Source organism: Apodemus sylvaticus, chromosome 14 (assembly GCF_947179515.1).
Source record: "Apodemus sylvaticus chromosome 14, mApoSyl1.1, whole genome shotgun sequence".
Classification (NCBI taxonomy): domain Eukaryota; kingdom Metazoa; phylum Chordata; class Mammalia; order Rodentia; family Muridae; genus Apodemus; species Apodemus sylvaticus.
The window spans coordinates 13,256,681-13,269,247 of NC_067485.1; the positions used below are offsets into that span (position 1 = coordinate 13,256,681).

Genomic DNA, 12,567 nt, shown 5'->3' on the forward strand with positions numbered 1-12,567 from the left:
GTGTCTCCAATAGGGCTAGCTTCCTTTAAAGAGATCTTGGAGGAAGGCAGGCCTTAGGGGTCATGAGAAGGCCAGGGTAAGTCCAAGAAGACCCGTGAGAATGTCTGTTCCCTAAATATTCTCTGCTTTCCTGGTAATTGGCTTGTCCTAACTTCTAGGGGATAAGAGAAGCCAGAGGGCCTCCTCTTAGACACAGGTGCACTGGGGAGCTGGGGAACAGGGTCTCCCTGTTGGTATTGGCATAACTAAGAATGAACTCCCCTTCTTCAAAGGCACCTTGACAACATGTGGTCTCCATACCCAGAATCCACTTGTGTGCACAGATGCTCTTTGACTTGTGATGGGATTATTTCCTGATAACTCACCAGCGTTGGAAAACAACAGAGGCCCACTGCACTGGCTCTGACGCAGTGAGACCCTCACCTAACAGGCCAGTGTACTGTGGAGTGCTGGCTGCTCACCCTGGTGATCCCACAGCTGAGTGAGAGCTACAGGCCGCCCACTGCTACCACCCGGCATCACCAGATGGGATCCCGTTGCATCTGTCTAACCTGGGGAAAGACGGCATTTCCAGTCACACCATGTGTGTCACCCTCATATGACCGCAAAGAAAGGACCCTAGGCAGAGCCCTCGTAAGTCAGGGGCTGTCTGTGTCTTGGGGCAAACGTGCACCGAAGCCCCGACACAGAAACTCTGTCAAGTTACCAGCATCTCCTTGTTTAAACATAAGAAGGGATACCCGTGACTTGGGGTCTGTGGCTATGAGGACAAATAAACCAGGGGACAAACTCCAGCGGTTAAAAATAACGAGGGAGACCTTTGTGTTGCTGTTACAGTTGAAACTTGAAGATGTAGTGTTGAATGTATGTCCTCAGACACTGCAATTTTAATGATAAAGAAGAAAAAAAATCAAATTTAATTAAGTGCTGCACAGCAATCTGAGGCTATCGATTCATAAAAAATTTATTAGGGAAAACGAGGATGGGGGGGTGCCAAGTGAGCTCCAGTTTTCTTTATAATAGTGTAATGTTTTAGTTTATATGTCCTTTTTATTTTTTAATGTTTTTCACTGAGATGGAATAACATCAATTACCCCTCCCTCCCCTCTCATGTCTCCCCATTACTCAAGTTAACAGCCCCCTTCTTGGTTATTATTGTTACCTACATATATAAGTATATGTATGTATATGCACAAACATACGCACACACAACCTGCTGAGCCTGTTTTTGTTGTTAGCATCTATACAGTTTTGAGGCTGGTCACTCTACATTGGACAGCCAATGGGGGGGAGGGGATTATCCTTGGAAGAGGCGAATTCTCCTTCTTCCAGGACCCACTAGTTTCCTGTAATTCTTTGTCCGGGAGCAGGACTCTATAAAAGCTTGCTAAGGGCAGGGCTCCGTGAACATTTTCCCTTCCCATGTTGACATGGCCGTTGGTTATTCTTGTTATTCCTGTCTTGTTTATTTAGTTATTTCTATTTTTAAGAGGCTATCTCTGCAATCACTTATGAGCATAGGAATAAGCTCAAACTCTAAATCAGAAAAGACACTGACTGTTGATAAGAAGGCCTGAGCTATGGCATCCGCTGGACCCTTGACTGGGGCTGTTCGTTGGGTCATCTTTCCTTCTCCTGGCTCCATTTTGTGGGGTGCTGACTGACTGCTGCATCCCCATGGAGGTGGCCACTGGAAGGATAACCCTGGGTGTGGGAAAGGGCTTGATGATCTCAGCTGAAAATTATGGTCCATCTGGGAGCCACATTACCCAGAAGGCAAGTCCTCTGGGGGGCCTGTTTCTCTGGGAATCATGCCAGGTTTATGGCGCACACGTGACCGTTTTGGCAGAGCCCCAGGGACTGAGTCCCTGCTGCAGCAGCAGACCAGCTTCTGTGGGTAGTAACATGGCAGGGTGTGAGAAGCCCCTTGTGTCCCGTGACCTTGAGCAAGGAGATCGGGGAACCTGGTGCTGAAATCGTGGTCACCTCTAAATAATGAGTCACAAGTCCCTTCAGACTGTTAATGGGTAAAGGGAACTCTTTCCAGCCACCCAGCAAGTGACCAGTAAGGGCTGATGAATTCTTACAGGAACACTTGCAATTCTGGTGGGAGATGTGTGCCCGTGGCAATCATTTCCTGCTTGAATGACCTAGAGAGTACCACGCACGTGCGCCAAGTTCCTTCCTATTCCTTACCTGTATACTGATTAGCTGTCTCTGAAACAATGGTCCTGATGACCACAGCCGTTGGGTGAGTGAAAATGGGGCTTCCGAGTATTCTAGAAGGTCTGCATTGTCTACCAGCTCAACTGAGGTGGGATTCGAAACTGATCCCCTAGGTCTGGGCTCCACAACAGTTTCCCAACATCCATTGTGTTCCTAAAATCCACACCAGGCTTTGGTAAGACCTGGTTCCACTGGGCCGGGAGCATCATTGCCCTTTAGAAAGTCTCAACAGCTGGGTCCACATCCTCCCTCCTGGTGTAAGTAAGTATACCACCCATCTCCTGGTGATGTACCTGCTAAGCAGTACGCCTTATACTGTCCCCAATTTCTTCGTAATGCTTAAATACAAGCCCATCTTCCTGCAGAGTAGAGAGCACCTCTCAAGTACACTCTTTTTTGGGTTCCCAGCACATAGCTAAGGGTCAGTAGAGAATGAGACCTCATAAAGTGTTATCCTCAAGCGGAGGAGAGCCAGGGAGATCCAGAGCTTTGGGTCAGCCTGGGCTACAAAGTGAGTTCTAGGCCAGCCTGGACCATATGGTGAGACCTCATTTCCATTTAAGACAAAAAGCGTTACTCTTCACCCTGCTAGTCCTGTGTGCCTCTGCTCCGAGACCCCTGATCTGACTCCCCAACTGAAGTCTCAGTGTTTCAGTTCTAACCCAGACCTTATATTAATCCTCATTTGCTTAAATGACTACATTTCAAAGGCTTCTCATTAGGTATAGGGTAAGGCACCCCACCCGGAACCCCCGCAATGACTAAACGCCAGCTGCCCATCAGGGCCCTGCACGGATCCCCACATTGCACCAGCCAGCCTGTGGGACCCCTGCTTCTTTTCTGGCTCACTTACAAGTCTCTGCTTCTCATCTGATTCACGCTGATGGAATCAGAGCCTGCAGATCAGGACTGCAAAAGCAGCTCCCAAGCTCCAGCCTTGCTTGGTTGTCTATTTAGTATCCTGGTGGTTATCATACTCCTGGCTGTCATCAAGGAGAAAGCAGCTCCATCAGGAGCTAACCGGCATTGCCATCAGACTCCTCCTTGTGCTCACCTTTCTAAACATTTTGCACAGCTTTGGCCTTCTCTCTTGACATAGCCAATGCTGTTTGCGAAGAGCGGTGTTTCTGTAAGCTTTGCCTTACTAGCCTTTCGCTGGTTCTTATGAAAGTTCATCAGGGTGTGTCATGATTTCTTCTGAACGGGCCAAAGTTCAGAACTCTACATTCTCAGGCCTCATCCCTCCCTTTCCAGGGTCTTTTCCCAGCCTGATAGTTAGTTACTAAAGCCCGTGCTCCACACCAACCTCCTCCCTTCCTTGTGTCCTTCTCTGAAGCCTTCCGATGGGTCCTCTGGGATTTGGATTTCTCTTGGTTTACCTGTCCTTCCCCCATTTAGTGTGGGTCTCCACCGATAGACGGATGCTTCCATCCTGAAGATATTGCTCCTGTGTAATGAACCCCTGCCTCTGACAAGTGAAAATCTACTTCACAAATACACTTGCTAAGAACCCACTGCAGTTGGGGCACTAGGTGAGCCGGAAGTGGTAGCAACAAACAGAGACATCAGACCATGGAGTGGGTTGGATGGCAGCTCTCCTGGTGTTTTTACCTGGAATCTCAGCATGTAGCCTTAAGGTTGTTCCATCTTTCATAGTCTGACTTTTCATGGCTTCTGACACAGTAAGAGGAAGCGAAGCTGCTGGGAAACTGCCTTACATTTTTTGTTTTGTTCTTACTCTGTGTGTGTATGTGTGTGTGTGTGTGTGTGTGTGTGTGTGTGTGTGTGTGAAATCCCCTGGAACTGGAGTTGCAGACAATTGTGAGCCGTCATGTGGGTGCTGAAAACTAAACCCAGTCTTACCTGGGAATTGAACCTGAGTCTTAGAGAAGAGTAGTCACTGCTCTTACCTGCTGAGCCATCTCTCCAGCCCCTGAGCCAGAGACTCTCACTGAGCCTGAAGCACACTGCTGGCACTGCTGACCAGCGAGCCTTCAGGGTCTTACCGTCTCTTCCCTGTAGTGCTAGAATTCCAGGGATGTGCTCATGCTTATCCCTTTAAGATGAGTGCAGGAGACTCGAACTCATATCCTTTACGTGGAGGGCCAAGGTCCTTCCATCTCCTCAGCCCAGTCTTAACTTTTAAAGGCAACTTTCAATTTGGCCACTCAAAACTTTCAGACCTTTATCCCAGACTTTTCTTGTGGCTTTTTCCCTTTCTAAATCAAGATACATGACAAAATTTAGGAATATTTTCTTGCCAGCGGGAGAGGGAGGGAGAAGGGAAGGGAGAGAGGGAGGGAAATAAAGAAAGGGGAAGGAGGGAGAGAGACAGACAGAGGCAGAGAGAGAAAAAGAGAGAGAGAGAGACACACGTGTGCGCACACAGAGAGAGAGAGAGAGGGAGAGGGAGAGGGAGAGGGAGAGGGAGAGGGAGAGGGAGAGGGAGAGGGAGAGGGAGAGGGAGAGGGAGAGAGAGGCAGCATCTTCTTTGATAGCTTTATTAGAACATGGTGACACAGAATGGACTTGCCGTTCCATCTCAGCTGGTCCTCCCCCAGACTTCATGCACCCTGTTTGTGCTGCCAGGAAAGGTTCCAGAGAGTTCACATTTGCAGGAATCTTCTGATGTGGCACTTTGTCCCTGGGCACTGTGGTCTTGAGCCCTGATTGGCTGTCTCTCTGATCATGCAGGTCCATTTGCACCAGAGATCTTGTGTCTTCAGGTAGTTGGCTGTGACTTAAGAAACTCACCTACCATAGACTCCTAAGAAGACATCTAAGTGGGTTTCTTGGACTTTCAGAGGGATTTTTGATAAAGAGACTCAATAGTCATCTCTGGGAGTCATCAGACCAAATTACTCCTTGAAGTTTATTGGCAGGCTAGCCCTTAAAATATTACTGTGGACCATTCTTTGCCCGTCTCCCTGACAACTTTAACTAAGCTTCTACTGTGTGTGAAAACTCTTCCAGAGACCCAACAGGCAAAGGTCAACAGAAAGAACTCATGCTGAGAGGAGGAAGACAGTGTCCAAGAACCATAGCCAACTCCCGTATTACAACCAAGCCGATGGTTTCTACAGAAAGTTCCATGGTGTGTGGCAAGGACCTGGTATAGGAAGGGTCAGGACAGACAAGGAAGAAATCCTCAAGGAAATGGTATTTTCAATGAGATCTCATGGAGTCAACTTGTTCAGAAGAGAAAGGAACATTTGAGGTCATGGAAATAGCACTGAGTTCCTTGTTTGCTAGAAATAGTAGATCTAAATAAAACGATAAGACAAACAGCGGCAGAATTAAGAGAAGGTAGGGGGTGGTGAAGCGGGAACTGAAGGGACGTGGAAGCCGGCAAGGCCAGGCCGGCGGGCCATTCTAACGAAGGTTCTATCCTGCATGTGACACAGCGGGGTATACATTTTCACAGCCCACTGAGGATGTGCGGAGAGCTGATGGGAGGAAGAGGGTGGGGTGGGTGTAGGAAAGAGATCTAAGCAGCTTTACCAGTTGTCCCAATGGAGACTACAGCAGTGGGGGGGAGGTCATGTGAGAAAGGGAAGAAGCAGCCTATCAGTTGGATGGTGGATATGTGTTGGAGCTAAGACTCTAGAGTGTCCCCCATGAGAAGAGGCAAAGTAAAAGGAGGGGCTGAGGCTGACCAAGGCTTTTGAAGCCAGGGATGTATCCTTTGCTTGAGAAGGGGGCTTTGGAGAATCAGGTGAGGGGGAAGTTGGAGAGTGTAGCTGTGGACTTGTTAAAGGTAAGATACCTTTGAAACATGCAGGCGGAAGTGCCCAGGGGCCTGGTGATTAGCCTACAGTTGTGAATCAGTAAATAATATCCTTATGTTTGGTTTGTCACCGAGCTCCAGGGAACGGTCACATCTAATGGTTGTGTGGAGGACAGCGAGTCACAGAGAGGGCTGGAAAGTCACATAAAGGGTGGTCATGGTGGGGGGTGGGCAGGAGAGGGTCTTGGAAACCCAAGGAACCATGGGTATCAAGGAGGGGTTGAGGTCATGGAAGGGCAACACCAATGAGAAGCCTTAGGGAAGAGAAGCCTATAGACACCCTCTTCTCTGTGGCGCTCTCACCAGCTCCACCTCCAGTCTCTTCAGTAGTCCTCCAACTACAGAAAGGGAGTTTATCCATTTGTACAGAGGAATATAGAGCTGCCCAGAGGGCAGGAATTTGTCCTGGTCACCAGATGAGGGTGGCACTAGGTCAACCCTCACATTTGTTCCCTTTGCATCTTTCCAACGTCTACCTGTGCTTGCCTGGGGCTCAACAGACACACTTTGGCCTGCAAGCCCACTGTACACTACTTCTTGTTGATAACGAGCACCATCAATGCTTGTAGCTCATCATGGGGGGGGGGCTTCCTGAAGGGCTAAGACTTGCTAGAGGAGGGTTAGCTGAGATAAGAAACGATCTTGGCTTCTCTTCAACTACATTGGTGTCAGTGTAGTTTAGAAAACATGGACATAAGCCTGGATTTTCACCCCATCCATCCATCCATCCATCCATCCATCCTCCCTCTATCCATCCATCCTCCCTCTATCCATCCATTCATCCATCCATCCATCCATCCATCCATTTACCCATCCATCCATCATCTATCTGTCCATCTGTCCATCTGTCCGTCGATCCATCCATCCATCTATCCATCCATCCATCTTCCCATGCATCTATTCACTCACCATACTTTCTGAGTACCTCTATCCCAGGCACATTTTCTGGTTGAGTGCCTGAGGTATATTTCATACCTCCCTGACTCTCAGTTTTCATCTCTCTAAAGTCTGGATGGTGATGCTTATCCTAAGCATATGCATATAAATTATGAGAGCCTGTGTAGACAAAGTACCTGGAACTTACTTAGGTGTTTGTGGAGGGCAATTTCTCTCCTCTTCCTTCTCTTCCAGTCCCTTCTTTTCTGCTCATGTTGAGACCCCATGAGGAAGCGAGGCCAGGCCAGTGCTTTATGGCAGCATCCTTTGCCCTGCCCAGCAGATGTGCATATTTTCTACAGAAGTATGTCCATGCACACCTGGCTACATGCCTCTGTCCTGCTATCTCTGCTCATGACTCCTAGGGCCAGCACCAACGTGAGCTTTGAACCCAAGGAATTCAGCCTAAATAAGCCTAAGTCCCTGTCTAGAATCTGCTCCCAGGGAAGCTGATCTGGGTGTTCTGTGAGCCTCCAGGCTCAGGCTGAAGTTTGTCCTCACTGGTTTGGTGGGGCTTGATCTACAGGAGCTCCAGAAAGGAGATCCAAGTGATAAGGCCAGTATCTTGGTGTCCTGGGCGGGATCTAGACAGCCTCACAGGGCAACACCCTCATTCCTTCCTGTGACGGTGTCCTTTCTGTCTCCTCAGACAGTGGCTCCCCCAGTTGCTCCTCTGATGGTCCTTCTGGGTGTTGCTGGAGGAGGCAAAGACCCCCACAGGCTCTTGCAGCAGCTTAGGAGGTTATTGGAGCATGTGGTACAAGACAGTGCTGTTTTCCTGTAGAGACACAAGCACAGGTCAGAGCTGGGCTACTGTTATGGCTAATCTTGCTTGTCAGCTTGACATACATGGGAAGAGGGACCCAACAGGTGAGAAGTTGCCTCCGTCAGATTAGCCTATCTGTAGGAATTTTTCTTGATTGCTAATTGATGTACGAGGATACAGTCCACTGCGGGTGGTACCATCCCTAGGCAGGAAAGGCATGGGCTTTGTAAGGAAGCTAGCTGAGCAAGCCGGGGTGGGCAAGCCAGTAAGCAGCTGCTGGATTCTTCCTTGAGTTCCTGCCTTGGCTTTCCACCTTGATGGATGCAACCTATAAGCTAAAATAAACCCTCGTCTCCTCAAATAACTTTTGGTTATTGAGGTTTTTGTTGTTTGTTTTCCCAGCAACAGAAAGCGTGCTAGAGCAGGTGATCACTGAGACAAGCCCATGAGATGAGCCTTTCTGCTACGCCAGGACCTCAAGAAGGTGGTTTGTGATGGCTCGTGGGTGTCTCTTCCCTGTCTAGAGCAGTTCATGGGCAGCAGCAGGGAAAGTCATCGCCCTATAAGGAGGAGCATCCAGGGGCCATGTCTTCAAATCTCAGCTCTGCTCCTGCATGCTGTGTTGACGTGATCCATTCAGATCCTCTGAATCTCATTTAGAGCTACTTATAACTATATATTCTCCGACTCTGGTAAGAACCCAGGGTTATAAAACACACCCGAGGGAACAACTCATACAGTAGGGGGCCCATGTGATGTGTGTCATATCTGTGTCATTTTCCAGTGTTCACAGTGCTGGAGATGGAACCCAGAGCCATCTCACACATGCCTTGCATGAGCCGGGGAAGCTTGGGAAACCACTGAGGTTAGCTGCCTTCCAGTGGGACAATCAAGCCCTCTGCTCCTCCTTCCGTACAGGGAGAGGGATGGACACAGTACTTCCCTGCACACTTCTGCTCGACACACGGTGGCTGTGGCTGTGGATGCCTGACTTTGTAAGGTTCCGAGGACAAAGACTCTGCTGATTCCCAGCCTCCTTCTGTGTGTGGCAACCCTGGCTGAGTCTCTGCTGGGAACTCCCTGGTGGCCCCTGGCCCTTCCCTCCTAACACTCTGTTCTTTCATCAGGATGGCAAGGTCAGGCCTGTGGCATTTTAGAGGTTCTGGCTCCCACACCAGTAATGTCCATATTTGGCCAAGTTAGCAGGGAGGTGTCTGCCCTTGGACAGACATTTCAATAGCTCTGAGAAAGTACTTCTTGCTGAAATTACTATCGAGAAGCCACTTAAAGCTGAAGCTAACTAGCTTTTGCCCTCTAAGGAGCCTGGTAATTCATCATGACATGTTCATAGTAAAATGTCAGCATGTAGAACCAACAAAAAGACACAGAGAACAACTCAGATAATCTCCCTACTCCAGAAAATCTTGGTTCACAATTCAGCTATTAGATATTTTTGAATGAAGTACATTAGCCATCCAAACATATCCTACTTTAAGTACATATACATATAATTTGAAGAATAGTTAAGAAGTCGAACTTCACTAACACGTGATTCATATCAGCAAATATTTTATTCTATTTACATTTTATTTTGTATGTAGATGGTATCATGTTTTATGATTTCCCCTCTCTGAGGCTGATATTTTATTCTTACCTTATAACCCTGAGACAGGTCTCTCACTGAACTTGAAGTATGATGACCTTTTGGATAGGCTAGCAAGCTCTGGAGATCCGCTTGTCTCTGCCCCTCAATGCTGGGGTTATAAGCGCAGGTGACCACACCTGGCTTTGTAATGTGGGTTCCGGGGATTCAAACTCAGGCCCTCATCTTGTGTACTGAGTGCTTTTATCCACTGTGCCAACACCTCAGCTCCCATTTGCCTTTGTTTTAATAGCCATGTTTTATTTATTTTCCCTTCCGGGTTTGTTTATGAAAATCCTTTTTATATCCCAAACTCATCAAAGTATTCTATTTTTTTTTCTTCTACAAGTTTAAATGTTGCTCTTGATATTGGAATTAGCTTTTGTATATCGCCTGGCATACTGGTTGGCTTTGTTGTGTGTCAATTTGACACAAGCTGGAGTTATCACAGAGAAAGGAGCCTCCCTTGAGGAAATACCTCCATGAGATCCAGCTGTAAGGCATTATCTCAATTAGTGATCAAGGGAAGAGGGCCCATTGTGGGTGGTGCCATCCCTGGGCTGGTAGTCCTGGGTTCTATAAGAAAGTAAACTGAGTAAGCCAGGGGAAGCAAGCCAGTAAATAACATTCCTCCATGGCCCCTGCTTCCTGGCCTGTTTGAGTTCCAGTCCTGACTTCCTTTGGTGATGAACAGCAATGTGGAAGTGTAATCTGAATAAACCCTTTCCTCCCCAACTTGCTTCTTGGTCATGATATTTTGTGCAGGAATAGAAACCCTGAGTAAGTCACATGGGCATCCAATATTTTTCCCCATTTTTCTTCCTGATCCCTCCCATTCCCATTTTTAACGTGTGAATGGTTTTCTACCCATGTGTGGTGCTGACGGAACATCTCCACCTGATCATTGTTTCCCTTTGGGTGGACATGGAGTTGATTCCAATGACATTATTGTTCTTAATGTCACCAAAATCTACAAAAGGATTCCCCATTCTTTATGCCACGGGCCTGTTGGTTTTTCCAGAATTTTCCGCAGAACTGCCATTGGGTTTGTTGCTCTTCTTTTGACCAAGTCCTTTGTCTTTTGCTTTACTAATGTCTGCTCCGTGGCTGTTCTTCACTGTGTACGGGTGCACAGTGCTGATCTTTTTAACTTTATAAGTTGAAATTTTAGTTCTTAAATTTCAAACTCACTGTTTATGTTCTAAGTGTGTACATCTGCACCTCCCTTGATGGGCGCTTTGAGGAATGGTGCATGTTTCTTGAGGCCTTGTTTCCATTGTCCTGTACTCAAGTATATTTCCTAATAGCTTAAAGACTTTTTTTCATCATCTCACCAAATAAGGAATGCATTTGCAAGTTATCATAGGTTATTATTATTATTATTATTATTATTATTTTGCTATTTAACTTTGTCATTGTTAGAGGACCACTCTATGAACCGAGTTCTTCTAGTACTCAACTCTTTTTCTTCGGTTTGTTCTTTTGAGACAGGATCTCAATATGTAGCCCTGGCTAGCCTGGATCTTGCTATGTAGCCCTGTTTGGCCTTGGACTCACAGAGATTACTTGCCTCTGCCTCTGGGAGTAACTCTATGCCACTATACCCAGCTCTAGACAACTCTTTTGTGTTTGAATGTGTTCTGCCTTTGTTGGGAAGAAGCATTACACTTTTGATTGTGCAAATCATAATAAAGAATTATATTCTTATATTGATACACATATACCTGGTTTTTAAATACTGATAATATATTATACATTTTGTATTATAACAAGTTATAAGTTTTTCTTTACGTGTTTTACAAGCTAAGGTCATTTGGTACATGTGAATTAAAATTATCTTTCCAGGAGATTAACTCTCATCAAAATACATTGGCCATGTTTATCCTTAATAATATCTTCCACCCAAAGTTTATTTTGTATGATATTAATAGAGCTAGCTAGATTTATTTTTGCTAGTATTAGTGTAAGGTAGCTAATATATATGCTCTTCCTTATACTATCAATATTTCTGCTTCATATTTGTTAAATCTGTTTATTATAAAGTATTTGTCTAAAAAAATCAAATCTAATGATCCCCTCTTTCTTCTTTTAAAACCTTGCTTACCATTATTGCTATGATTGGCTGTGCAGGTGTGTAGGGGTTGCAAACGCTGTAGTTTGCTTGTCGTGGTCAGAGGACAGGTTTGTCCAGCCAGTTCTCTCCTGCCACCTCCGCATGGCCTCTGGGGACTGTGCAGCAAACTCAGCTGAGCCCCGTCACAGGCACTTCTGTTGAGACCGTGTCTCGCCCTGTAGCCCAGGCAGGCCTTGAGTCCATGCTTCCCTATCTTAGGTCCCCAGTGCTGGGGCTGAAGGTGTGTGCCGCCATGCCTGGCTCTTCATATCTTTAATTGGTCATTTTATTCCCTCCGCCAATGAGGTTCCTGATATATTTTCACTTGTTCCTTTTCTTTTCTTTTTAAAAAAAGACGTATTTATTTTATTTATGTAAGTACACTGTAGCTGTCATCAGACACACCAGAAGAGGGCATCAGATATCATTACAGATGGCTGTGAGCCATGTGGTTGCTGGGATTTGAACTCAGGGCCTTCGGAAGAGCAGTCAGTGCTCTTAACCACTGAGCCACCTCTGTAGGCCCTCACTTGTTTCTTTCACCTTGATTTCTATTTCACCATTAACCTACCCTGTCTAAATGTCCCCATATTCTCTTGCTTTCTTCCAAACTGCTCCTTTCTCCATTCCCTTATCACAGACAGCATCGTATGGGTTCTACCTTCCCTTTTAAGGTAAGGCTACCAGGGCATTTTGACCTACATACGTGTAAAGTCCAGTGGCCTAGGCCATCAGCCACACCAAACCGGGATAGGAGTCCCACAGTGTGCAGACTCCAGCCCAGGTTCACAGAGACACTAGAAGACCTTCTAGTCATCAGACCTCTCATAGCCCCACGCCCACCTCTGCTTTGAGCCCCAACACTTGCTACAAAGACCGGGCTCCACGAGAGAGCGGGGCCATCTTTGCATTGCCTTCTCCTGGGAACATGTTAGCTTTCCCCTGAGATCCCCACTCTTGCCCCTGTGGAAGAGAGGAAGCCGACCTCCCTCACCCTGCCTACCAGTGTCAGACTAAAGTACTCCTAAATACACATTATTTGAATGAACCGGTGCTGTTAGAATACATTCAGCCACCAGGGGTCAGGACCCAGCATC

General features: G+C 46.8%; 1 protein-coding gene across 1 annotated transcript in view; it reads right to left on the reverse strand.

The window, feature by feature from the left end:
* Positions 1 to 4,728: 4,728 nt before the first annotated feature.
* The window catches only part of Hrh2 (histamine receptor H2), a 42,200-nt gene continuing 34,361 nt past the window's right edge, over positions 4,729 to 12,567 (reverse strand). The window contains 2 exon segments of the mRNA XM_052157250.1: positions 4,729 to 7,662; positions 7,664 to 7,727. Of these exon segments, the coding sequence (XP_052013210.1) occupies positions 7,534 to 7,662; positions 7,664 to 7,727 (193 nt within the window). The 3' untranslated portion in view covers positions 4,729 to 7,533.